General features: G+C 47.5%; 1 protein-coding gene across 8 annotated transcripts in view; it reads left to right on the plus strand.

Moving 5' to 3' along the window:
- The window catches only part of RTEL1 (regulator of telomere elongation helicase 1), a 120,027-nt gene that overhangs the window by 37,889 nt on the left and 56,295 nt on the right, over positions 1-25,843 (plus strand). For all 8 annotated transcript variants that reach the window (XM_073308887.2, XM_073308894.2, XM_073308886.2 and 5 more), the window contains 4 exons: positions 1,280-1,393; positions 13,079-13,119; positions 14,951-15,036; positions 19,722-19,799. In XM_073308887.2, the coding sequence (XP_073164988.1) occupies positions 1,280-1,393; positions 13,079-13,119; positions 14,951-15,036; positions 19,722-19,799 (319 nt within the window). The remainder of the gene's footprint in view (positions 1-1,279; positions 1,394-13,078; positions 13,120-14,950; positions 15,037-19,721; positions 19,800-25,843) is intronic.

Raw genomic sequence — 25,843 nt, forward strand, 5'->3', positions numbered from 1 at the left:
CCTGGTCTACACTGGGTGGTGGGGATCGATCTAAGTAGTCACGTAGCTGAAGTCGACGTTCTTAGATCTACTTACCACGGTGTCTTCACTGCGGTAAATCGACGGCTGATGCTCTCTTGTCAACTCCACCTGCGCCTCTCACCCTGGTGGAGTACCGGAGTCGATGGGAGAGCACTTGGCGGTCAATTTATCATGTCTAGACTAGATACGATAAATCGACCCCCACTGGATCGATCACTGCCTGTCGATCCAGTGGGTAATGTAGACAAGCCCTAAACCAATCTCACAGGACTTATCTCACGATTTTTGAATGCTTGGGGTTGGAAATGAAGTGATGGCTTAGAACTGGTATGAAGAGGATGCAAAGTAATGCATGTTGGAAAACGTAATCCCAACTATACATATAAAATGATGGGATCTAAATTAGCTGTTACCACTCAAGAAAGAGATCTTGGAGTCATTGTGGATAGTTCGCTGAAAACATCCACTCAGTGTGCAGCAGCAGTCAAAAAAGCGAACAGAATGTTGGGAATCATTAAGAAAGGGATAGATAATGAGACAGAAAATATCATATTGTCTCTATATAAATCCGTGGTATGCCCACATCTTATATACTGCGTGCATATGTGGTTGCCCCATCTCAAAAAAGATATATTGGAATTGGCAAAGGTTCGGAAAAAGGCAACAAAAATTAATAGGGGTATAGAACGGCTTCCATATGAAGAGAGAGTAATACGACTGGGACTTTTCAGCTTGGAAAAGAGACAACTAAGGGGGTATATGATAGAGGTCTATAAAATCATGCCTGGTTAGGAGAAAGTAAATAAGGAAGTGTTATTTACTCCTTCTCAGAATACAAGAACTAGGGGTCACCAAATGAAATTAATAGCCAGCAGGTTTAAAACAAAAGGAAGTTTTTTTTTTTTTTTTCACACAACACACAGCCAACCTGTGGAACTCTTTTTACCAAAGGATGTTGTAAAGGCCAAGACTATAACAGGGTTCAAAAGAGAACTAGATAAATTCATAGAGGATAGGTCTATCAATTGCTATTAGCCAGGCTGGGCAGGGATGATGTCCCTAGCCTCTGTTTGCGAGAAGCTGGTAATGGGTGACCAGGGAATGGATCACTTGGTGATTACCTGTTCTGTTCATTCCCTCTGGGGCACCCAGCATTGGCCACTGTTGGAAGACAGGATAATGGGCTAGATGGACCTTTGGTCTGACCCAGTATGGCCATTCTTATGTTAGAGATCATCTCTCTCTTCTGTTTCCTCAGCCCTTTCCCCGTTTGCTTGGAAAATCCACATGTTATTGATAAACACCAGATCTGGGTGGGGATAATTCCCAAGGGACCAGACGGAGGTCTGCTCAGCTCTACCTATGAAAAAAGGTAATCAGCTCTTTCATTTAAATACTGCTGTGAAGTCTTGGGTATCAGTGTATCAGATTTTTGTTTAAAGGAGAGTGCTTGTGGAAAAAGTCATCTGCAAAGTTCACTTCTTAGATCAACAGGTTTCTAATTAGTAACAGGAAGCAGCAGAAGGTGAGGTTATAGAGAAATGTTATGCTGCTTCTACATTTCAGTTTGTGCTTAGCTAATCTGGAAAAAAGCAGAGAATTTCTATGCTGGGGAAAAAAGAAACATAAGTGCTGTTGCCTAGAAAAGTGAAGACCTGAAATTAAGGTTCCTCCTTTTGTTCTGTTTCTATTCTGTAATGTCATTTTTTGCTTAAAAACCTGTTTATAGAACTTTAAGAAGTAGTTTCGTGCTTTGAGTGCTTTTTGTATTTATCAGTTCTTTACAAGAAAGTTATTTACCTAGCAGAGTAGCACAGTTGTTTTGGCACCATTATTTCACCTCTGTGAATGGGTGTTTAAAGAGCTAATCCTTTTGAAGTTTCTGGGGTGAGGGAGAAGTTTTTCTGCACATCATACATATTTTCTTATTTTAATTACCTTTTGAAAATATTCAAAGCAGTTATATCTGATAATTTTTCATCCATTTTAAGTTCAACTTTATATACATTCCCCTGGTTAAGACTGCTTTTGTTTGGGTTTAACCAGGGCAGATGTAGTCTTTTTAGTGATACTCAGTAAACCAAAACCACTACCCATCGAAGAGTTTTTACCATGTAAAAGGAGACGTGCCAGAGAGTCCATGAAGTTTGCTGTTGATTTTATGTGGAAGGCACTCAGATACTACAATAATGGGTGACAATATATGGTCCTATGATAGTGTATTGCTAGTCCAAGAAACTTAGTTGGCCTGCCATTTAAGTTTATTTTGATGTAAGATACCACTGAGTTTTTTCCTTTCCACAGTGTGTTGTGTGGAGTAAGTGAAGCATACAATATAATTACCACAATATCTCAAGGGTAATAGCATCAGAATTTGTAGATCTTGTAAAAATAGTTCGTTGAGTGCTTGGTCATGTCCATTCCAATCATGTGTGTGCACATGCACAATGGCTGGAAGATTTTTCCCTTAGCAGCCCGTCAGGCCGGCCTGGGTGTCCCCTAGCGTCATGCCTTCATGGCGCTCAATATAGAGCCGTGCCGACCCGCCACCCCTTCAGTTCCTTCTTACCGCCAGTGACCATTGGCTGGAACTTTCCTTAGCCCTTGCTTAGCAAGAGCATTCTGTACTCGTATATAGTTACCTTAGTGCCTTCTTAGTATTAGAGTTCTTAGTAGATTTCCCCCGCACACCTACCTGGAGCCATATTATGTCACAGTCCCCAGGGTTTAAAAACTGTGTGGCCTGTGCAAAGTGCATGCTGAAGAGCGATCCACATTCATCATGGTTCTTAGGGGAGGTCCACCAAAAGGACTCAGTAAGATCTGCCACGAGTTCTGCCCTAGAACTCTTAAAGAAAGGGAACAGCAGCTTAAGGTGATCCTCGTGGAGGCAGCCCTATGCCCCCACTCCGACCCGGGCTCAGGGGACCTGGCTCCCAATGCTTCGTCCTTGACGTGGAGTGCCCTGGAACCGTCGTCAAGCTCAGCACCGAGAAAGGACTCATCCCGAGATGTCAATACTAACAGGCACCTCACGAGGCCCAGCTGAAAGCAGGCAGTGATCCCACTCACCGGTGCCTCAGAAGAAAAAGAAGCCGGACAGCTGCACTCCTCCGGCTAAATCCAGAGACGTGAGACCCCAGATGGGCCACAGCTCCGGATCCCCTCCTGGGGCCATGTCGACTCCTGCCCAAGTGAGGGAGCTGAGTCTGGCCCCCACTCGGTCGCAGCTATAGCTCCCTTCAATGCCAGAAGCTTACTAAGCTCCGCTCGGGACCTCCTGCACCTTATGGCGCCGTTCTCGCCCCCCCCCCAGGAGGAAAGAACCTTCAGCAGTGGCGGACCCATCCCGCGATGCAGTCAAGAGGGAAGCTGGCTGTGATTTTGAGGTGCCCCCCCTCTCCATGCCCCTCGCCACCAGCTCACTCAGACAGAGAGCCTACCCGCTCCCCAAGGTCTTGACGCTTAAGGCACCGAGGCTCGGCTCCCCCATGGTCTTCAGTCTCGGAGACCTCGGAGTCAGAGTCCGACTCCTATTGCTCCAGGAGAAGCAGGAGCCACAGATAGAGGTCCGTGAGAGACAGGAGGGAGCCCCAGGCGTGGCCTCCGCAGTGGCAGAACCCACCTCGGTGGCCTTTCTGGACTCCCTGGGCCTTTCACCAAGTACAGGGAGGAACCCAAGGTCACCGCTCTGCAACTTCTTCTGTGGCCTCAGCCACCATTGTCCCGCCATCGGCTACGCATCTGCCCTCGGTGCGTGCCCACAGCGCAACGCCTCTGACAGCAGCACCAATCTTGGCAGCATCCTTGCGCCCATCTTCCACACTGGCACTGTTGTCGACGTCGGCTATGACGCAGGCACTGACTGCCCCAGTGCTGATGTCGGCGACGGGCCCTCCGCCTTCATCGGCACCTGCGAGCAGATCAGCACTGGCTCCATCGACGGTTCTTCCCATCATACTGATGATGGCGCCAACAATTTCCTGGTGCAAGTGCTGGAGGAACCAACTAGGGGGAGAGCTTTTCTTGACCTGCTGCTCACAAACCGGGAAGAATTAGTAGGGGAAGCAAAAGTGGATGGGAATCTGGGAGGCAGTGACCATGAGTTGGTCGAGTTCAGGATCCTGACACGGAAGAAAGGGAAGCAGCAGAATACGGACCCTGGACTTCAGGAAAGCAGACTTCGACTCCCTCAGGGAACTGATGGGTAGGATCCCCTGGGGGAATAACACGAGGGGGAAAGGAGTCCAGGAGAGCTGGCTGTATTTCAAAGAATCCCTATTGAGGTTACAGGGATGAACCATCCCAATGTGTCGAAAGAATAGTAAATATGGCAGGCGACCAGCTTGGCTTAACAGTGAAATCCTTGCGGATCTTAAACATAAAAAAGAAGCTTACAAGATGTGGAAGATTGGACAAATGACCAGGGAAGAGTATAAAAATGTTGCTCGGCCATGTAGGAATGAAATCAGGAGGGCCAAATCGCACCTGGAGCTGCAGCTTAGCAAGAGATGTTAAGAGTAACAAGAAGGGTTTCTTCAGGTATGTTGGCAACCAGAAGAAAGCCAAGGAAAGTGTGGGCCCCTTACTGAATGAGGGAGGCAACCTAGTGACAGAGGATGTGGAAAAAGCTAATGTACTCAATGCTTTTTTTGCCTCTGTCTTCATGACCAAGGTCAGCTCCCAGACTGCTGCACTGGGCAACACAGCATGGGGAGTAGGTGGCCAGACCTCTGTGGAGAAAGAAGTGGTTAGGGACTATTTAGAAAAGCTGGAAATGCACAAGTCCATGGGGCCGGATGCGTTGCATCCGAGAGTGCTAAAGGATTTGGCGGCTGTGATTGCAGAGCCATTGGCCATTATCTTTGAAAACTCATGGCGATCGGGGAAAGTGCTGGACGACTGGAAAAAGGCTAATGTAGTGCCCATCTTTAAAAAAGGGAAGAAGGAGGATTCTGGGAACTACAGGCCAGTCAGCCTCACCTCAGTCCCTGGAAAAATCATGGAGCAGGTCCTCAAGGAATCAGTCCTGAAGCACTTACACCAGAGGAAAGTGATCAGGAACAGTCAGCATGGAATCACCAAGGGAAGGTCAAGCCTCACTAATCTAATCGCCTTCTATGATGAGATTACTGGTTCTGTGGATGAAGGGAAAGCAGTGGATGTATTGTTTCTTGACTTTAGCAAAGCTTTTGACACGGTCTCCCACAGTATTCCTGTCAGCAAGTTAAAGAAGTATGGGCTGGATGAATGCACTATAAGGTGGCTAGATTGTCAGGCTCAACGGATAGTGATCAATGGCTCCATGTCTAGATGGCAGCCGGTATCAAGTGGAGTGCCCCAAGGGTCGGTCCTGGGGCCGGTTTTGTTCAATATCTTCATAAATGATCTGGAGGATGGTGTGGATTGCACTCTCAGCAAATTTGCGGATGATACTAAACTAGGAGTGGTAGATACGGTGGCAGGTAGGGATAGGATACCCTAGGGACCTAGACAAATTGGAGGGCTGGGCCAAAAGAAATCTGATGAGGTTCAGCAAGGACAAGTGCAGAGTCCTGCACTTAGGACGGAAGAATCCAATGCACCGCTACAGACTAGGGACCGAATGGCTAGGCAGCAGTTCTGCAGAAAAGGACCAAGGAGTGACCGTGGACGAGAAGCTGGATATGAGTCTACAGTGTGCCTTGTTGCCAAGAAGGCCAATGGCATTTTGGGATGTATAAGTAGGGGCATAGCCAGCAGATTGAGGGACGTGATCATTCCCCTCTATTCGACATTGGTGAGGCCTCATCTGGAGTACTGTGTCCAGTTTTGGGCCCCACACTACAAGAAGGATGTGAAAAATTGGAGAGAGTCCAGTGAAGGGCAACAAAAATTATTAGGGGTCTGGAACACATGACTTATGAGGAGAGGCTGAGGGAACTGGGATTGTTTATTTAGTCTGCGGAAGAGAAGAATGAGGGGGGATTTGATAGCTGCTTTCAACTACCTGAGAGGTGGTTCCAAAGAGGACGGTTCTAGACTATTCTCAGTGGTAGAAGATGACAGGACAAGGAGTAATGGTCTCAAGTTGCAGTGGGGGAGGTTTAGGTTGGATATTAGGGAAAACTTTTTCACTAGGAGAGTGGTGAAACACTAGAATGTGTTACCTAGGGAGGTGGTAGAATCTCCTTCCTTAGAAGTTTTTAAGGTCAGGCTTGACAAAGCCCTGGTTGGGATGATTTAATTGGGGTTTGGTCCTGCTTTGAGCAGGGGGTTGGACTAGATGACCTCCTGAGGTCCCTTCCAACCCTGATATTCTGTGATTCTTGGTCCAGCGTCTGCAGCTCTGGCACCGTCTGGCACACCACTAGCACCAGCACTGCCCCAAGAGTCTCGGGACCCTCTGGGGGCGGATGGCAGGGAGCATCCGCTCATTGTAAAAGCTTTCTCCTCTTCGTCACCGGATGAAGCATTGATGGGTACAGCCGTAGCCCTGGTGCTTGAGGACAACAAGGTGCTGCAGCAGTTGCTGTGCAGGGCCGCTCAGGGTCTGGGCATTAAGGCCGAGGAGGTAGTTCAGGAGGCTGATTCCATGGTGGTCATCCTTGCACCTTCAGGACCTTCACGTATTGCCCTTCCACTTATTAAAACCATTGTGGACGCCACCAAGACACTGTGGCAGACCCCAGCTTCCTTGCCACCCACTGCCAAGCGCAATGAGAGGTGTTATTTCATGCCCTCCAGAGGGTTCGAACATTTATACTCCCACCGCTTGACTCTTGTTTTGGATGCTGCTAACCAGCATGAGAGAGAGGGCTTCCAAGGGCTCCCCAAAAAACAGAGAGACTAAGCATCTAGACCTTGTTGGGAGAAAGGTTTATTCTACAGGGGGTCTGCAGCTCCATATCTCGAACCGACAGGCCATCGTCAGCAGGTACTCATACAATACCTGTGCAGCGATAGCCAAATTTACGGAGTTTCCCCTGTTGGACTCCTGAACCGAGTTCTCGGCCTTGGTGGAGGAGGGGAAGCTAGTCTCCCGTGCTTCCCTCCAGGCCGCATTGGACACTGCAGATGCTGCCACCAGGGTCATGGCAACTGGGGTAGCCATGACGAGGGGTTCCTGGCTCTAAGTCTCGGGGCTCCCTTACGAGGTCCAGCAGATCATTCAGGACCTCCCATTTGAGGGTGAGACTTCTATCTGAAAAGACAGACAAGAGGCTGCACAGCCTGATAGACTCATGAGCCACCCTCAAGTCCTTGGGTCTGCACACTCCTACCACGCAGCAGTGACACTCCAGACCACAACCTCCTCCGAGATTCTGTCAGCAGAACCGACAGAATGGTTCTTGGAGGTGGAACAGGAGTGGCAGGAGGAGGCAACACCCATCCTCAGGCCAGGGCTCTTGCCAGCCCAAGCCGCCCTCTGGCCCTAAACTGGCCTTTTGAAGGTGCGGTTGAGGACGACGCACCAAATCAGAAACTGGATCTACCCTGCCTTACCTTTTCTTCCCAACTCTCCCCTTTCTACTGTGCATGGTCCCATATCACTTCGGACGTCTGGGTGCTCTGCATAGTAGAGAGGGGATACTCCATCCAATTCTGTACCCTGCCACCCTTCCACCCGCTTTCCCCGTCCCTCTTCAGGGACCCTTCTCACAAGTATCTACTCATCCAGGAGGTGCAGTTGCTTCTATCGCTAGGGGCAGTGGAGGGGTTTCCTTTGGAGCACAGGGGGGAGGGCTTCTATTCCCAGTATTTCCTAATACCGAAAGCCAAAGGTGACCTCAGGCCTATCCTAGACCTGCGAAAATTCAGCAGGTTCGTGAAGAAACTCCCATCATCCCCTCGCTAGATGCAGCAGATTGGTATGCCGCCCTCGACTTGAAGGACGCATACTTTCACATCGCAGTCACTCAGCCCCACAAGAAGTATCTCAGGTTTGTGGTCAATGGTACACCCTACCAATTTACTGTCCTCCTGTTCGGCCTGTCAGCAGTACCTCAAGTATTCACCAAGTGCATGGCAGCAGTTGCCACGTTCTTGCGGAGGCACCAGGTACAGGTGTTCCCGTACCTTGATGACTGGCTGATCAAAGGCCGCTCCAGGACCCAAGTGGAGTGTCAGGTCACATTTATCAGAGTCAGCTTTGAGAGACTCCGATCACTGGGTCTACTCCTAAATGAAACGAAATCGACTCTGTCTCCTGTCCAGAGGCTAGAGTTGATAGGGGGAGTATTGGACTCGACCCAAGTCAGGGCATACCTGCCACAGGCGAGGTTTCAGGCCTTCAGCGACATAATCTGAGGCATCATGCAGTTCCCCATCGCTACAGCGAGAAACTGCCTGAAACTTCTCAGGCACATGGCAGCCTGTGCCTATGTGGTGCAGCATGCCGGCCTCAGGCTTCAACCTCTCCAGTCATGGCTCTCGTCAGTGTATTGCCCAGCCCGGGACAGCTTGGACAGGATTGTGACCCTGCCTCGCCCGGTCCTCGACTCCTTCCTGTGATGGCTAGACGCTCAGGAGGTGTACTCAAGGGTCCTCTTCGCTGCCCCACAGCTGTCTCTGGTGATGGACTCATCAGACCTGGGCTGGGGAGCTCATCTGGGAGACTGCAGAACTCAAAGCCTCTGGTCACAAGCAGATCTGCGTGTCAACATCAATGTCCGAGAACTGAGAGCGGTGCACCTAGCATGTCAGACATTCTGTCCTTACCTAACCAGGCAATGTGTATCAGTCATGACAGGCAATATGACAGCAATGTTCTAAAACAACAAATGGGGGTGCACGCTCCTCTCCACTGTGCCAAGAAGCCCTCATGCTGTGGGAGTTCTGTGTAGAACATTCAATTCCCCTGCAGGCGTCGTACCTCCCTGGGGTTCAGAACGAGCTGGTGGACCACCTCACCAGGTCCTTCCACAGCCACGAGTGGTCCCTTGGCCCAGATGTTGCAATCTCAGTCTTCCAGAGGTGGGGTTTCCCCATTAGACCTCTTTGCCACGCGACGCAACAGGAAGTGCCAGCAGTTCTGCTCCTTCCAGAATCACAGCATGGGCTCCAGCGTGTATGCGTTCCTCCTCCATTGGGGAGATTCTCTCCTGTACGCCTTTCCGCCCATACCCCCTCTCGTTCACAAGGTGCTGCTCGACATCCGCAATGATTGAGCTCATGTCCTACTGATAGCACTGGCGTGGCCCCATCAGCACTGGTATACATCCCCAATAGACATGTCCGTGGGAGCCCCGATTACCTTGCTGCTTTCCCCGGACCTTCTCACACAAGATCATGGATGTCTCCAACACCCAAACCTCCAGTCACTCCATCTTATGGCGTGGAAGCTCCATGGTTAAATCTGTTGGAGCTTTCTTGTTCAGACCAGGTTAGACAGGTCCTCCTTGGCAGTAGGAAACCCTCTATGAGAGCCACTTACCTTGCCAAGTGGACGAGATTTTCAATCTGGTTGGTGCAGCCCCATTCGCCCTCAATGCTGGCTCCAGTGCTGCACATTCTGGACTACCTCCTCCATCTGAAGCAGGAGGGTTTCTCGATGTCTTCTATACGGGTGCACTTAGCAGCCATCTCGGCCTTCCACCCGGGTGTGCAGGGCTGCTCGCTATTTGCTAATCCCATGGTCAGCTGATTCCTAAAGGGCTCGACAGGTTATACCCTCACGTCTGTCAACTGGTTCCTGCCTGGGACCTCAACTTGGTCCTTTCTAGGCTCATAGGGGCCCCCTTTTGAGCCTTTAGCAACCTGCTCTGTGCTCTACCTCTGTTAAAAGGTTGCGTTCCTGGTAGCAATAACCTCGGCCAGGAGGGTGTAAGGGCAAGGTTCAGCTCAGGCCTCACCCTGCTTTCCTCCCAAAGGTTGTCTCGCAGTTCCACATCAACTAGGACATCTTCTGCCTCGTTTTCTACCCTAAACCTCATTGCAGCGGCAGGGAGCAGAGAGTCCACTCTCTGGATGTCCGCAGGTCACCGGCCTTTTATGTCGAGAGGACGAAACCATTTAGAAAGTCAGTCCAGTTGTTCATAGCAGTGGCGGACAGGATGAAAGGTCAGCCAGTTCATCCCAATGCATCTCATCATGGATTGTGTCCTGTATCCATGAGTGCTACAGCCTGGCAGATGTTCTCGCACCTCCGATCACTGCGCACTCTACCAAGGCACAGGCTTCATCTACAGCGTTCCTGGCTCAGGTTCCCACCCAGAAAATCTGCAGAACAGCAATGGGGTCCTCCATACGCCCTTTCGTCATGCATTATGCGATTACCCAGCAGGCCAGAGACTATGTGGCCTTCAGAAGAGCAGTACTCCAATCACTGGACAGCTCCAACCCCACCTCCTGAACTTGGCTTGGGAGTCACCTGATTGGAATGGACATGAACAAGCACTCACTCCTTGTAACTGTTGGTCTTCAAGATGTGTTCTTTGTGTCCATTCTAATACCCTCCCTCCTACCCCTCTCTCGGAGTAGCTGGCAAGAAGGAACTGAAGGGGTGGCGGGTCGGCAGGGCTCTGTATTGAGTGTCATGAAGGCGTGACTCCAGGGGGCGCCCAGGATGGCCCGGGATGCTGCTAAAGGAAAAATCTTCCGGCCAACGTGCATGTGTGCACGCACACACCTGATTGGAATGGATGTCAACAACATATGTCTAAGAACAACAGTTACGAGAAATGAGTAACCATTTTTACTCCCCCTCACAGGCGTAATAAGAAAACAGAGCATGCAAAACTGTCTGGAACTAAAGAGAAGGAAACAAGGAGATGAAAATAGGGACCAAATGTGGGGAATTTCCATAGAAACCAGCACAGACAGAATGCTACTGTTCAAGCAGTGCTGAGCCAAAGAAAAAGTGCTTAGGGACAGTGACTAATTTGGTTGTCACTAGTAATACAGCAGCCAAACCCATCTCCTTTTTTTCCCACAGCACCACCACACCTAGTTCATCATCCATTGTTTTAATCATCACAATGTTGGCAGCTTCTACAGGCTCTCTCTGACAGGATTCTGTTCCTGAATTTATTACTGTTAATAATTAACTTCATTATGTGTGGTAATGTGTACTTCCACTGATGGAAGGCTGATATGTTAGGATCTAGATTTTCTTCACTGCTAAAACCCAACATCTCAAAATTGTTAATTTTGCTGTTGATAGAGATTGCTTGCTTGTTGCCATCTTGACTATTCCTACCAGTTTGGGGCATTGGATGCTGCTGACATGCAATGTACAAAAGCTAGTTGTAGGAGGATCTTCATAGAATCATAGAATATCAGAGTTGGAAGGGACCTCAGAAGGTCATCTAGTCCAACACCCTGCTCAAAGCAGGACCAATCCCCAACTAAATCATCCCAGCCAGGGCTTTGTCAAGCCTGACCTTAAAAACTTCTGAGGAAGGAGATTCTATCACCTCCCTAGGTAACGCATTCCAATGTTTCACCACCCTCCTAGTGAAAAAGTTTTTCCTAATATCCAACCTAAACCTCCCCCCACTGCAACTTGAGACCATAAGTCCTCGTTCTGTCATCTGCTATCACTGAGAACAGTCTAGATCCATCCTCTTTGGATCCCCCTTTCAGGTAGTTGAAAGCAGCTATCAAATCCTCCCTCATTCTTCTCTTCCGCAGACTAAACAATCCCAGTTCCCTCAGCCTCTCCTCATAAGTCATGTGTTCCAGTCCCCTATCATTTTTGTTGCCCTCCGCTGGACGCTTTCCAATTTTTCCACATCCTTCTTGTAGTGTGGGGCCCAAAACTGGACACAGTACTCCAGATGAGGCCTCACAATTGTGGAATAGAGGGGAACAATCACGTTCCTCAATCTGCTGGCAATGCCCCTACTTATACATCCCAAAATGCCATTGGCCTTCTTGGCAACAAGGGCACACTGTTGACTCATATCCAGCTTCTTGTCCACGGTCACCCCTAGGTCCTTTTCCGCAGAACTGCTGCCTAGCCATTCGGTCCCTAGTCTGCAGCGGTGCATGGGATTCTTCCGTCCTCAGTGCAGGACTCTGCACTTGTCCTTGTTGAACCTCATCAGATTTCTTTTGGCCCAATCCTCTAATTTGTCTAGGTCCCTCTGTATCCTATCCCTACCCTCCAACGTACCTACCTCTCCTCCCAGTTTAGTGTCACCGGCAAACTTGCTGAGGGTGCAATCCACACCATCCTCCAGATCATTTATGAAGATATTGAATAAAACCGGCCCCAGGACCGACCCTTGGGGCACTCCACTTGATACCGGCTGCCAACTAGACATGGAGCCATTGATCACTACCCGTTGAGCCCGACAATCTAGCCAGCTTTCTATCCACCTTATCGTCCATTCATCCAGCCCATACTTCTTTAACTTACTGGCAAGAATACTGTGGGAGACCATGTCAAAAGCTTTGCTAAAGTCAAGGAACAACACGTCAACTGCTTTCCCCTCATCCACAGAGCCAGTTATCTCGTCATAGAAGGCAATTAGATTAGTCAGGCATGACTTGCCCTTGGTGAATCCATGCTGACTGTTCCTGATCACTTTCCTCTCCTCTAAGTGCTTCAGAATTGATTCATTGAGGACCTGCTCCATGATTTTTCCAGGGACTGAGGTGAGGCTGACTGGCCTGTAGTTCCCAGGATCCTCCTCCTTCCCTTTTTAAAGATGGGGACTACATTAGCCTTTTTCCAGTCGTCCAGGATCTTCCTCTGTTTCTATGTAGGTGCTTGGCTCTTGTGGAGCAATAAGAAATGTATTGCACTAGTAGTGACCCATACTGGCAGATCATAGTGTTATGGAGCATCTGGAGGTGTAGAGCCTCTTTCGTCTTTCTTCCTAGAGGACTGTGGGGTCATCCTGCAAAGCAAGGTGGGAGGAAATAAGTGAAGAAAACTCGGACATCATGACTGCTAGAGGTAATGCTTGAATTGCCTATTACTTTGAGGTTTATCCATCAGGAGGGGAGTGAAGGCACAGGAGAGGGAGAGAGGATGTGGGTTTAGCGGTGCAGTCATTATTCCAAACAAGAGTGAGTTAATAAAAGGGAATTGTGATGGTGATGCTGATGGATATTGTTGTCTTTGTAGGTTTTCTGTGGAATGTCTGTCTTCTCTGGGGAAAACAATAGGTAAGTGAAGTTATAACCAGATTCAGGAAACAAGCTTCTGCTCTGGGTTATTTATAAATGAGTGGGGGAAATGACTTCTAAACAAGCTTAAGCAGGTTTGGAACCCAGAAAGGAGGTGGTTTACATCTGGATTGACTAAGGAATTTCTTGTGCTTTCCTGACGTCATTAGCTTATTATTTTAGAAGAACATGGCAATTTCTAATTACAAGGTGTGTATATATACACTGTAAGTCAGTTTATCAACTTTCTGAGCCCATCTTTCACAGCATAATTGTACAGTACTTAGACAAAGCAAGGTTCACAATGGTAAAGTATGTATAAGGTGGCACTGGAGCAATAAAACAAGATCTGACGACATAAATAAAATTGGAATTGTTTGTCCATAGGATATAGTATAACACAGAACCTTAACCCTAATCCGTTACTTCCTCATGGGACAATAAATAAATCTTGCACTTCAGCAACGGGTGAATGTCTAACACACATACTAACATCAGAGTTAAGGATTTTGGTCTTAATGCAATTATAAGGAATGTAGTGTGGCGGGGGGTGGAGGGTGGATACTGTGGTTTTGTACGTTTGGAGTGTATGTAACGTTTGCAGAGGAGCAGTCTGTCAGTGAAGTGGTGATGAGATGATAGGGGTTAACGGTTTGTTAAAGAAGGATAATTTAACTGGATATCACCTTGCTTTTAAGGGTTTGGTTCAGTGGCTATTCCCTGTAAGCAACCTTATGTGTTTAATCAAGTTTTTTGTTTGAGGATTAAATTTGTGGGTGTTTTAAATGCTCGTGAGGACAGATAACACAAGAAGAGATTAAGGGTCAGATTGCATGCACAAATCAGATGCTTGTTTGTACCAAGTAACCAACTAGGTACATTTACGTGTGCAATTACGTGATTTCAACATACAAATATTTGCACATGCAATTAATATAATCCCATATGAAAGCCAGGTAATTGCATCTAGTTACCACTTGCAATTTAGGACACCAATTTTGCACACAACTGCTTATCTACTGGTCCGAAAAGCTGGCGCCAGAAACATGGTTAAAAAATAGGATGAGATACAAATTGGAAAAGGAGAGAAGTTGATAGTGGACAGTAAATTAAGCATCAGTTTGCTATGCTATATAGTATCAAAGAAGGCCAGTGCAGAATTGGGCAGCATATGCAGAGACACCATTTCATCAAGCCTCTCTTGGTACAATTCTTACAATCATAAGAGAGCAGAGGAAATTGACTTATGAGGAAAGAATAAAAGAATTGTGTAGGATGACTTAACATATTCCCCCTTTAAATATCTCTTAGTCTAGAAATGTTTTGAAGGAGATAAACTTGAGTGGAAAAGGAAATATTTATGGTGGAATGAAGGTGTCTAAGTAGGCAAAATGGGATGAAATTGAGAACATTTTGGTTACATATCAGAAAAACTTCTTGTCAGTGAGATGTATAGTATAAAATTATAGAAGACTTCCAAGGAAAGTGGACAAAACACCAGAAAACCTCCCCCAGGAAAAAATTCAACCCTGGCATGGAGATGGACAGGGCAACTTATTAGGTATTTTCCATCTCTTCCATCAAATGTAGTACGTGGCTATGTTGTGTCAGTATAGTTCAGTGGAACGCTAACCAGGCTAGAATAGTGGTGATGATATACTCTTCTTCCGGCACTCACTTCTCTCTCCCACCCTGTCCATCAAGAAGCTGAAGGGGAGTTGTAGGAAGACCAGTTCTGTGCCCTGAGAAAAGTTGGCTAATGCCCTACCAATGTCTTGGAGTGGAAGTGTTCTGAGTGGTGAGTTATTCTGCACCATCTTCCTTGTTGCAGGTAATCTTGTGCGAATTATACCGCATGGGCTGCTGGTGTTCTTCCCTTCGTATCCAGTCATGGAGAAAAGCCTGGACTATTGGAGAGTATGTTGGTTCTTTCTTTGTGTATGAATTGTAGTTACACGCTTTGGACCAAATTTTCACACATGGGTGCTTATGTTGGAGTTCCCAGCACTGCGGTCTAGCACTGACTTGCCCAAATACCTATTTTATGCATCTCTATGTTCATTTACATTTGTTGTCTATATTGTGACATAAGGTTGTGAACAGCATTCTCTAGACAAATAAGCCCTAGCTCTAAAAAAGTTTAAAGTTATAACCCAACAAATGCTGAACAATGAGGGACCTGGGGAACAAGCAGAGCAAGAGATAAAAGAAGCTTGGTTAATTAGGCACATGTTTCTACAAATTAATGTGTATTTGAGATGGAACTGGTAACACCACCTGTTGTTAAAGTTTTATAAGACCCTATTTTCAGTTGCAGTAACTTTGCCAAACTTTAACCATTTGGGCTGAAATTTTTCATGACAGATGTTTGCCTCAGGTTGAATATTTTGTTTTGCCCATGTTAAAAAATTCTGGTGAACTTTTTTTTTGAAATGTTCTCTTGCCCCCATGCTTTGGAGGAGGGACTTGAAATTTGGGGTGGCCTTTGCTTCAGGGATTTACTTTTGGTATCTCTGTGAAAATCCACACAAATTTGACCAAGTTATTAGCCTTTGCAAAATCTCAGTTTGTGCATGCTCAGTAGAGACTTAGATTTTATCAGCTGAATTCCCAAAGATTCTGTTCATACTAGCCATGCTCTAGCCCAGTGGTTTTCAAACTTTTTTTTCTGGTGACCCAGTGAAGAAAATTGTTAATGCCTGTGACCCAACAGAGCTGGGGATGAGGGGTTTGGGGTGTGGTAGGGGCTCAGGGCTGAGGCAGAGGGTTGGGGTGTGGGAGTGAGGGCTGTGGGGTGGGGCCGGGAATGAGTGGTTCAGGGTGTGGGAGGGGGCTGTGGGCTGGGGCAAAGGGTTGGGGTATAGGAGGGGGTCAGGGCTCTGAGCTGGAGGTGCAGGCTCTGGTGTGGGGCCGGGGATGAGGGGTGTAGGGTGCAGGAGGGGGCTCTGGGTTTTGGGGGGGGGGCTCAGGGCTGGGGTTGGGGTGTGGGCTTACCTCGGGCAGCTCCCAGTCAGCGGGGGTGCTAAGGCAGGCTTCCTGCCTGTCCTGGCACCGCGGACTACGCTGCGCCCTGGAAATGGCCAGCAGCAGGTCTGACTGCTAGGCGTAGGCATGCAAGCAGCTCTGCGTGGCTCTTGCCCACAGGCACCAACAGCCTCCCCCGCCAGCTCCCATTGTCTGGCTTCCAGCCAATCGGAGTGCAGAGCTAGTGCTCGGAGCGGGGCAGCATGTGGAGCCCCGTGGCCTCCCCGCCTAGGAGCCAGACCTGCTGCTAGCTGCTTCCGGGGCGCATCACGGTGTCAGAACAGGTAGGAACTAGCCTGCCTTAGCCGGGTAGCACCACCAATGGGACTTTTAATGGCCCGGTCAGTGGTGTGGACCAGAGCTGCCACAACCCAGTGCCTTACATTCCGCGACCCAGTACTGGGTCGCGACCCGCAGTTTGAAAACCACTGCTCTAGCCAGAGACCACGCAGAAATCTCCCTACAATTTCAGCTCTCTGGACTGTTGTGGGACATGCTGGGTGTGGGTCTGGGAACGTGAACAGAGAGCAGGGAGACTATCCAGTGCTCTCCATGACCCCACCATTGGGCTCAGGAAGCATGGAGGAGAAAACTGCCTGATGTGAATGCAGAGGGGACAAAAGACAGGCTGCATGGCAACCTTAATTCTGGGATTTCCTAACTTCTGAGTGCTTGACAACGTTAATGTTTTTTTTATGTATCATATGAACAGAATGTTTATAACTGTGGGTCCGGGCTCCCAAATCTGAATTGGACTCAGTATGTGTATATGTAGTATGATGTTTGCACTTCCTTGAACAATCATTTTTTTCTGAAAAAATATTCAAAATAAGACACTAAATTATATGATGAACTTACTTGTTTGACCTTAAATGAGATGACTGTTCTTGTTGCTTCCATGCCACTTGGAGATAGTGCCCTCGTGGCCTAGACAGGTGAGGTACTCAGCTCTACTTCATCTCTCCTTGGTAATGCCTCTCTGCCTTCCCAGGGAGGCTCTTCTGTCTCACAGGTCTGGTGCCTTCTCAACCTTTCATCTCAGAACTTGCAGGCTTGGCTTCTTAATTGTTTCCAGGCATGGAGTTAAACTGCTTGGCCAATGTTCAGAACCTACTATTCATAAGACTTACCTCAAAAGTGGAAAAGCTTCCATTCCTGGTATTCTCATCACTCTTTGAAAGCCTCAGAAGCTCCGCTCTTAAGGATCCTAGATGACCTGATTCTCAGACCTTGTGTCTTTAAGTCCATGAGCTCAGTTAGAATACACCTGGCTGCTGTTACAGCCTTCCTTTTACCTATAGAAGGGGTTTTAGTCTTTGCCCATCCAACCATGACCAGATACCTTACAAGTTTATAAATTATTTCCCCCTGTCCAGAGCCCATCTCCTCCATGGGACCGTAATCTGATTCTCAATGCCTTGAGGTAGCGCCTCCCCCCCACATTTGAGCCCATGACTACCTGTCTTCTCTTCCACTTCTCCCTTGAAATTTCCTTTCTGATAGCTATCACCTCAGCCAGAAGAATGGGAGAACTTGGGGGTGCTCATGGCAGACCCACCGTACGCTGCCTTCTGCTGTGACAGAATGACGCTGTGCCCCCATCCTCGATTCTTTCCTAAAGTCTTGTTAGAATTTCATATCAACTAAGAGATTTGTTTATTGGTATTTTTTCTGAAGCCTCAGATCTCCAAAGAGGAAGTTAGTCTCCTCACACTAGCTATCAGGAGGGCCCTCACCTCTACCTCGACAGGACCGAGACTTTTAGGGCCTCTGCCAGACTCTTTGACTTCTATGTTGAAAGGAGGAAGGGACAGCCAGTTTCCACTCAGACTGTTGAAGTGGGTTTCAGGTTGTATCTTGACCCGCTATGAAGCTGCTGGGATACATTCCCTTCACAGAGTGACAACCCGCTTCAGCAGGTCTCAGAACACTTCTGTAGTCCTTCTGAAGGATGTCCCCGTAACATAAATCTGCAGGGCTGCAACCTGGTCCTGGTTCACACATTCACCAGACATTATGCTATGATATCTGCATCCATGGCTGATGCTACCTTTGGTGACTCAGTCCCCCAAACTGCCTTGGATTTGCTGCCTCAGCACCTGCCTCCATGTTAAGATACTGCTTGTGAGTCAAAGAAGGAGAGGTTATTTACCTGTAAAGTAACTGGAAGTCTTCGAGTTGTTTTGTCCTTATGGGTACTCCACCTACTATCTTCCTTCTCCTCTGCTGTGGAGTCTTCCAGCCTTCGTAGTTGAGAAGGAACTGGAGTGGCAGCAGATCCGCATCTCCTTATAAGCCCTTTCCTGAGAGCAGATGCTGCTGCTCTACACAGTCCTCATGCTTGTCTTGTGTCAAGTACACTCTTTATTTGCTTAATTGATTAAGGTGAAGTTTCTAAAGCATGCATATCATCTCAATTAGCTCCTCATTACCAGTGACTTTAGTGGAAACAGAGTTAAACGAATATTGGGGCATTAAGGAAAATCTCACCATTTGCTTAAATAAGCATTATACAGGCTGGAGGAAAGTTTTGGACCATCGTCCTCTTGATAAATGAGCCAAAAGCCAAACAGCTTTTCTTCAGAAGGGACCACTTGAGGCATGCTGAGGCTTAGGAGGGGAGAGCTACAACTTCTATAGTTTCCATTATAGGGTGACCAGATGTCCCAATTTTATGGGGACAGTCTGGTTATTTGGGTCTTTTTCTTATATAGGCTCCTATGTCACTCCCCACCTCCTGTCCCGATTTTTCACACTTGCTGTCTGGTCACCCTATTCCCTTAGCTTTCTGCAGTACTTTTCCTAGACTAAATCACTGACTCACTTTCCTCTTGTTCACTGTTGGTATCCTTAATATGGAGGTGACTCTTGAATGACTTGAAGCTGAGTTTTGGTTGGATTCTAATCCATTTGGAGGTTTTCTGAGACAGACATACTAAAGGGTGGTAATACTTCCTAACTGGCTTGTTTTAAAAAAAGTTGATAGTAAATAGTTAAATCCTTGATACTAAACTCCCAGTTGGGTTATTATTTTATTTTTAATTATAATAAATTTGTTGTAGTTTGTATCTTTCCTTGGTTGCTGTTGCTCACATCCCCGTCTTTGTTTCTGGCTGAAGTCAGGGACATTTTTCTAATGTGAGTTGTGTCTCCCAGCAGAAGCCATGGTAGGACATTTGCCTAGGTAACTGTTGCTCCCCTTCTAAGGTACCAGTGTGGGGCAGTGGTGAGGAGCAGGGAAACAGATTTTCAGTGCAGATTGCAGGAAGAGTATCCAGGAGGCAGATGTTGGGCGCCAAGGGTCTGCAAGTTGGAAGGAAGGAGGTGACCTCACTGCTGGCATGCTTCTGAAAAGATGCACAAAGCATGGAGAAAGTGTCCTGGCCATTCTGTCTAAACTGCCCATGTTGGAACTGCTGCCTGGACCCAGCTCATTTCCTTACCATTGGAAGCTGCATGCCCCTGCCACCAACTCTGGCTGGCAAGAAAGGAATAGGTGATGGGGAGCATGTAGTTACCACCACCTGTGGTTTCCTTTCCCATATGTACTTCTGACTTATTTGCTCTCTGTTTAATAGGAGCATGACTTTGCTAAAAGAATAGAAGAAGTGAAGCCCATGTTTGTGGAACCAAGGAATAAAGGAACATTCACAGAGGTTGGTCATTTGTGTTGTCTGTCTCATTTAATAAGTTCTCCTTTTTATGCTTAAATACTTCTCCAAAGATGTGTTTGCAGCAGTGACTACAGAACTGCATGCTGTTGGGTTAAAACCAAGAGAGCTGTAAGTGCTCTTGAAATACAGGTCTTCCCTTCTCCTTTCTACCTTCCCTCATGCTCCATTCTCCTGACGAGGTGTACTGAACACTAAGGATATGTCTATACACTATGAAATTAGGTCAAATTTATAGAAATCGATTTTTTTAGGAAGCAATTTTATACAGTCGATTGTGTGTGTCCCCACTAAGCGCATTAAGTCAGCGGCGTGTGTCCACAGTACCGTGGCTAGTGTCAATTTTTGGAGCGTTGCACTGTAGGTAGCTATCCCACAGTTCCTGCAGTCTCTGCCACCCATTGAAATTCTGGGTTAAGCTCCCAATGCTTGATGGGACAAAAACATTGTCGCGGGTGGTTTTGGGTACATGTCGTCAGTCGCCCCTCCCTCCGTGAAAGCAACAGCAGACAATCGCTTCGCGCCTTTTTTCTGTGCAGACGCCATACTGCTTTCAGCAGACAGTGCAGTAGGACTGCTAACCGTCGTCATCAAACCACCGCTTCCGCTGCCACTCTGCTCTCCTGCCCTTGTCTCAATAGCAAATTTCTCCATGTTGGCTGTCATGGGCTCCCGCTGCCACTCTGCTCTCCTGAATCCACCTCGCTGGTCGTCAGCCACCGCTTCCGCTGCAACTCTGCTGTCTTGCAGACGCCATACCATGGCAAGCATGCAGCCCGCTCAGATCACCGTAGCAGTTATGAGCATAGTAAACACCTCGCGCATTATCCTGCAGTATGTTCAGAACTAGAACCTGCAAAACCAGGCGAGGAGGCGATGGCAGCACGGTGATGAGATTGATGAGGACATGGACACCAATTTCTCTCAAAGTACGGGCCCTGGCAATTTGGACATCCTGGTGGCAATGGGGCAGGCTCATGTAGTGGAACGCTGATTCTGGGCCCGGGAAACAAGCACAGACTGGTGGTACCGCATAGTGTTGCCGGTCTGGGATGATTCCTAGTGGCTGCAAAACTTTCGCATGAGTAAGGTCACTTTCATGGAACTTTGTGACTTGCTTTCCCCTGCCCTGAAGCGCAAGAATACCAAGATGAGAGCAGCCCTCACAAGTGAGTGGTGATAGCCCTCTGGAAGCTTGCAATGCCAGACAGCTACCGGTCAGTCAGGAATCAATTTGGAGTGGGCAAATCTACTGTGGGGGCTGCTGTGATCCAAGTAGCCAACGCAATCACTGAGTGGCTGCTATTAAAGGTAGTGACTCTGGGAAATGTGCAGGTCATAGTGGATGGGTTTGCTGCAATGGGGTTCCCTAACTGTGGTGGGGCAATAAACGGAATGCATATCTCTATCTTGAGACCGGACCACCCTGGCAGCCAGTACATAAACCAAAAGGGGTACTTTTCAATGGTGCTGCAAGCACTGGTGGATCACAAGGGACGTTTCACCAAAATCAACGTGGGATGGCCGGGAAAGGTACATGACACTCGCATCTTCAGGAACTCTGGTCTGTTTAAACAGCTGCAGGAAGGGACTTACTTTCCAGACCAGAAAATAACCTTTGGGGATGTTGAAATGCCTATAGTTATCCTTGGGGACTCAGCCTTCCCCTTAATTCCATGGCTCATGAAGCCATACACAGGCAGCCTGGACAGTAGTCAGGAGCTTTTCAACTATAGGCTGAACAAGTGCAGAATGGTGGTAGTATGTGCATTTGGACATTTAAAAGCGCGCTGGTGCAGTTAACTGACTCGGTTAGACCTCAGTGAAACCAAAATATTCCCATTGTTATTACTCTTGCTGTGTACTCCATGATATCTGTGAGAGTAAGGGGGAGACGTTTATAGCAGGGTGGGAGGTTTAGGCAAATCACCTGGCTGCCGATTACGTGCAAACAGACACCAGGACGGTTAGAAGAGCACAGCAGGGCACACTGCGCATCAGAGAAGCTTTGAAAACCAGTTTCATGACTGGCCAGGTTACAGTGTGACAGTTCTGTTTGTTTCTCCTTGATGAAAACCTGCCCCCTTGGTTCACTCTATTTCCCTGTAAGCCAACCGCCCTCCCCCTTTCGATCACCACCTGCAGAGGCAATAAAGTTGTTGTTGTTTCAAATTCATGCATTCTTTATTAATTCATCACACAAATAGGGGGATAACTGCCAAGGTAGCCTGGGAGGGGTGGAGGCAGAGGGAAGCACCGCGTGGGGTAGGGGAGGAAGGAAGGACAAGGCCACACTGCACTTCAAAACTTATTGAATGCCAGCCTTCTGTTGCTTGGGCAGTCCTCTGGGGTGGAGTGGTTGGGTGCCTGGAGGGGCCCCCCCCTGCATTCTTGGGCGTCTGGGTGAGGAGGCTATGGAACTTGGGGAGGATGGCGGGCGGTTACACAGCGGATGCAGCGGTGGTCTGTGCTCATGCTGCCTTTCCTGCAGCTCAACCGTACGCCGGAGCATATCAGTTTGATCCTCCAGTAGCCTTAGCATTGCCTCCTGCCTCCTATAATCTTGCTCCCACCACCTCTCCTCACAGTCATTTTCTGCTTTCCTGGACTCTGCAATTGTCTGCCTCTACGCATTCTGCTGAGCTCTTTCAGTGCGGGAGGACTGCATGAGCTCAGAGAACATTTTATTGCGAGTCTGTGGGTTTTTTTTTTTTTTTGCCACCTTATCTGCGCTAGCCTCTGGGACGGAGATGATAAGGGGAGTGTTGAAACATTTGCAGCTGCAGGAGGAAAAAAAGGAGAGTAGTATTTAAAAAGACACATTTTAGAAAACAATGGGTAGACTCTTTCATGGTGAATCGTTTCAAACAGCAGCGCCCTCCTTTCCCATACCAAGCACCCGTTGGGTTAGCTATTTAAAAGAAGGGGCTGTGGTTTTCGGGTTAACGTGCAGGACAAACCCAAATACCCTTCCCCCCACACACAATTCTCTGGGATGATCACCCCTCCACCCACCGCGTGACTAGTATCAGGGAAGATCTCTGCCAGCCAAACGCGAACAGCTCAGTGTGAATAGGGCCCCCCACCACCGCAAGGCTAAAAGCGGGGATGATTTCTTTTCAGCCACAGGCAAACAGCCCAGCAGGAATGGCCACCTCTGAATGTCCCCTTAATAAAATTCCCCTATTTCAACAAGGTGACCATGAATGATATCACTCTCCTGAGGATAACTCAGAGAGATAAAGAACGGATGTTGCTTGAGTGCCAGCAAACACCGGGATCATACGCTGCCATGCTTTATGCAAAGTTTCCAGACTACGTGCTCCTGGCCTGGCATGGTAAAGTGTCCTACCATAGAGGACGGAATAAGGCTGCCCTCCCCAGGAACCTTTTGCAAAGGCTTTGGGAGTACATCCAGGAGAGCTTCATGGAGATATCCCTGGAGGATTTCTGCTCCATCCCCAGATGCGTTAACAGACTTTTCCAGTAGGTGTACTGGCTGCGAATGCATCCCAAGTCTTCAGGGAAAATTAATCATTAAACACGCTTGCTTTTAAACCACGTATTTTATTTACAAAGATACACTCAGCAGAGATGCCTTCTCTACCTTCAAGGTCCGGAAGCCCATCTTGGGAGGGTATTGGCTGCAGGGTGATAAACAGTTCCTGGCTGTCGGAGAGAATGGTTTCATCCTCCTCCTCATTATCATCTTCCTCGTCCCCAAAATCCTCATCCCAGTTGCGTGAGACTCCCCCCTTGCAGGAGTCCACGTACAGGGGTGGGGTAGTGGAAGGGGCACCACCTAGAATTGCATGTAGCTCATCATAGAAGTGGCATGTCTGGGGTTCTGAGCCAGAGTGGCCGTTTGCCTGTTTGTTTTTTTGGTAGCCTTGCCTGAGCTCCTTAATTTTCACGTGGCACTGCTGCGGGTCCCTGTTATAGCCCCTGTCCTTCATGCCCTAGGAGATTTTTTTCAAATATTTTGGCATTTCGTCTTTTGGAACGGAGTTCTGATAGCACGGATTCGTCTCCCCATACAGCGATCAGATCCGGTACCTCCCATCCGGTCAATGCTAGAGCTCTTTTGCGATTCTGGGACTGCATGGTCACGCCATGCTGGCCAAACAGGAAATGAAATTCAAAAGTTCCCGGTGTTTTTCCTGTGTACCTGGCTAGTGCATCTGAGTTGAAAGTCCTGTCCAGAGCGGTCACAATGGAGCACTCTAGGATAGCTCCCGGAGGCCAATACCGTCAAATTGTGTCCACACTACCCCAAATTCGACCTCGTGATATCGATTTCAGTGGTAATCCCCTCATCGGGGAGGAGTACAGAAATAGATTTTAAGAGCCCTTTAAGTCGACAAAAATGGCTTCATTGTGTGGACCACGTGCAGGGTTAAATCAATCTAATGCTGCTAAATTCAACCTAAACTCGTAGTGTAGACCAGTGCTAATATAGTCATGGTTTGAAATCTGCCTGCGCTTCGGATATTAGTACCACGTGCTTAGACATAGGGTGACCAGATGTCCCGTTTTGGGGATTTTTTCTTATATAGGCACCTATTACCCCACACTCCCTGTGACGTTTTTTCACAGTTGCTTTCTGGTCACCCTACTTAGACACCATGGGGAAGGATAGCGTAGAAAAGCGTAGCTCAGTCTGTCAGTGCAGCAGTCAGCATTGGAAATCAAGCTCTTGGATATTCTGCAGGCCATTTCCCTCCAACTTGTTGCAGTTTGTTTTTGATTATGAAAATTTTCACGGTAACATAGAAGTGTGTGTTTTTTATTCAGAATGCTTTTATCTTGTCTGGGTAACACTAACTTTTGCCCAGGACCTCAATTATGGTAATCAGGGGCGCCATCAGGGTCTGCCTTTGTGGAAGCAACTCAACTGGAATATCACACCAATGGCATATTCCTTTTCTTCGACACCAGTATTGAACCCAGTAATTCCCAGGGGGCTTGGTTTGGGTGTAAAGGGGCTCTGAAGTGTATCCTTCCATTGGAATCTTTAAAAAAAAAAAATTAAAAAATTTTAAAATCTAATGCATTTCCAAGGCGCGCGCGGACACACGCAAGCGGGGATGGTTTAGAAGCAACCAAAGAAAGAAGGCAATGAACTCTAGTACAGGGAAGAGAAACTTCTACCACTTCTCAGTATAAATACTACTGTGTGTGTCTCTCTCACCTTGGCACAGCTTTGTTTAGTGTTTCTTGGGACTGCGTTGCTGGAAGATACTGGTATTCAATAGTTGTAAGGGAAGAGGAGGCCAACTGTACAGCTGTTACAATCATGGGCTGGCCATTTGTCAAGAGGGGAAAGAAAGGACAACTTCCTTGTTACGTGCACTCCCTTGGCTGATAGTGTACAATATTGTTTACTGTTTAAATTGTTTATTGAAAAAGAAACCATTACAAAATTAGATGGAAGTGACCTAATTTAGAAACAAGATTAGATTACAGATAAGTATTCCTCTGCTAAAAAGATAACAAAAGTTTTTAATACCAGCAGTTTAAAGTGTAGAGGAAAGAACATGTTAGTAATCCAGGAAGTTGCTAGGTACAGTTTATACCAATTTTCACTGAATCATTGCCTCTTCTGAGGCAATAAGCCTGCAACATGTTAAAGGAAGTTCCTGACTAAAATTATTATTACACTTTTCCATCACTGTCATAAATCCACCTCCTTGAAAGGTGGTAGCTAGGTCAAAAGAAGAATTCTTGTATCAACCTAGCTTTGTCTACAGTGGGGATTAGGTTGACCTCACTACGTCACACAGGGTGTGAAATTTTTCACAGCTCAGAGTGATGTGGCTAAGTCAACGTAAGTTTTAGTTGTTTAGGCCTTGGTGGCAACAGACTTATTTTTCTGTACCTAGTGAAATTCTTAAAATATAATTCTTCATATTTACAGATATTGATGCAGTTCTGGCATGTGCTGCTTGCATCATAAATAGTTTATTGAAAGCAGAATTAAAGTTTTAAATTAATATCCTTCTAGTTTCTTAATTTGTTGAAATTCCTCA

The sequence above is a fragment of the Lepidochelys kempii genome, chromosome 13, assembly GCF_965140285.1.
Source record: "Lepidochelys kempii isolate rLepKem1 chromosome 13, rLepKem1.hap1, whole genome shotgun sequence".
Lineage (NCBI taxonomy): Eukaryota > Metazoa > Chordata > Testudines > Cheloniidae > Lepidochelys > Lepidochelys kempii.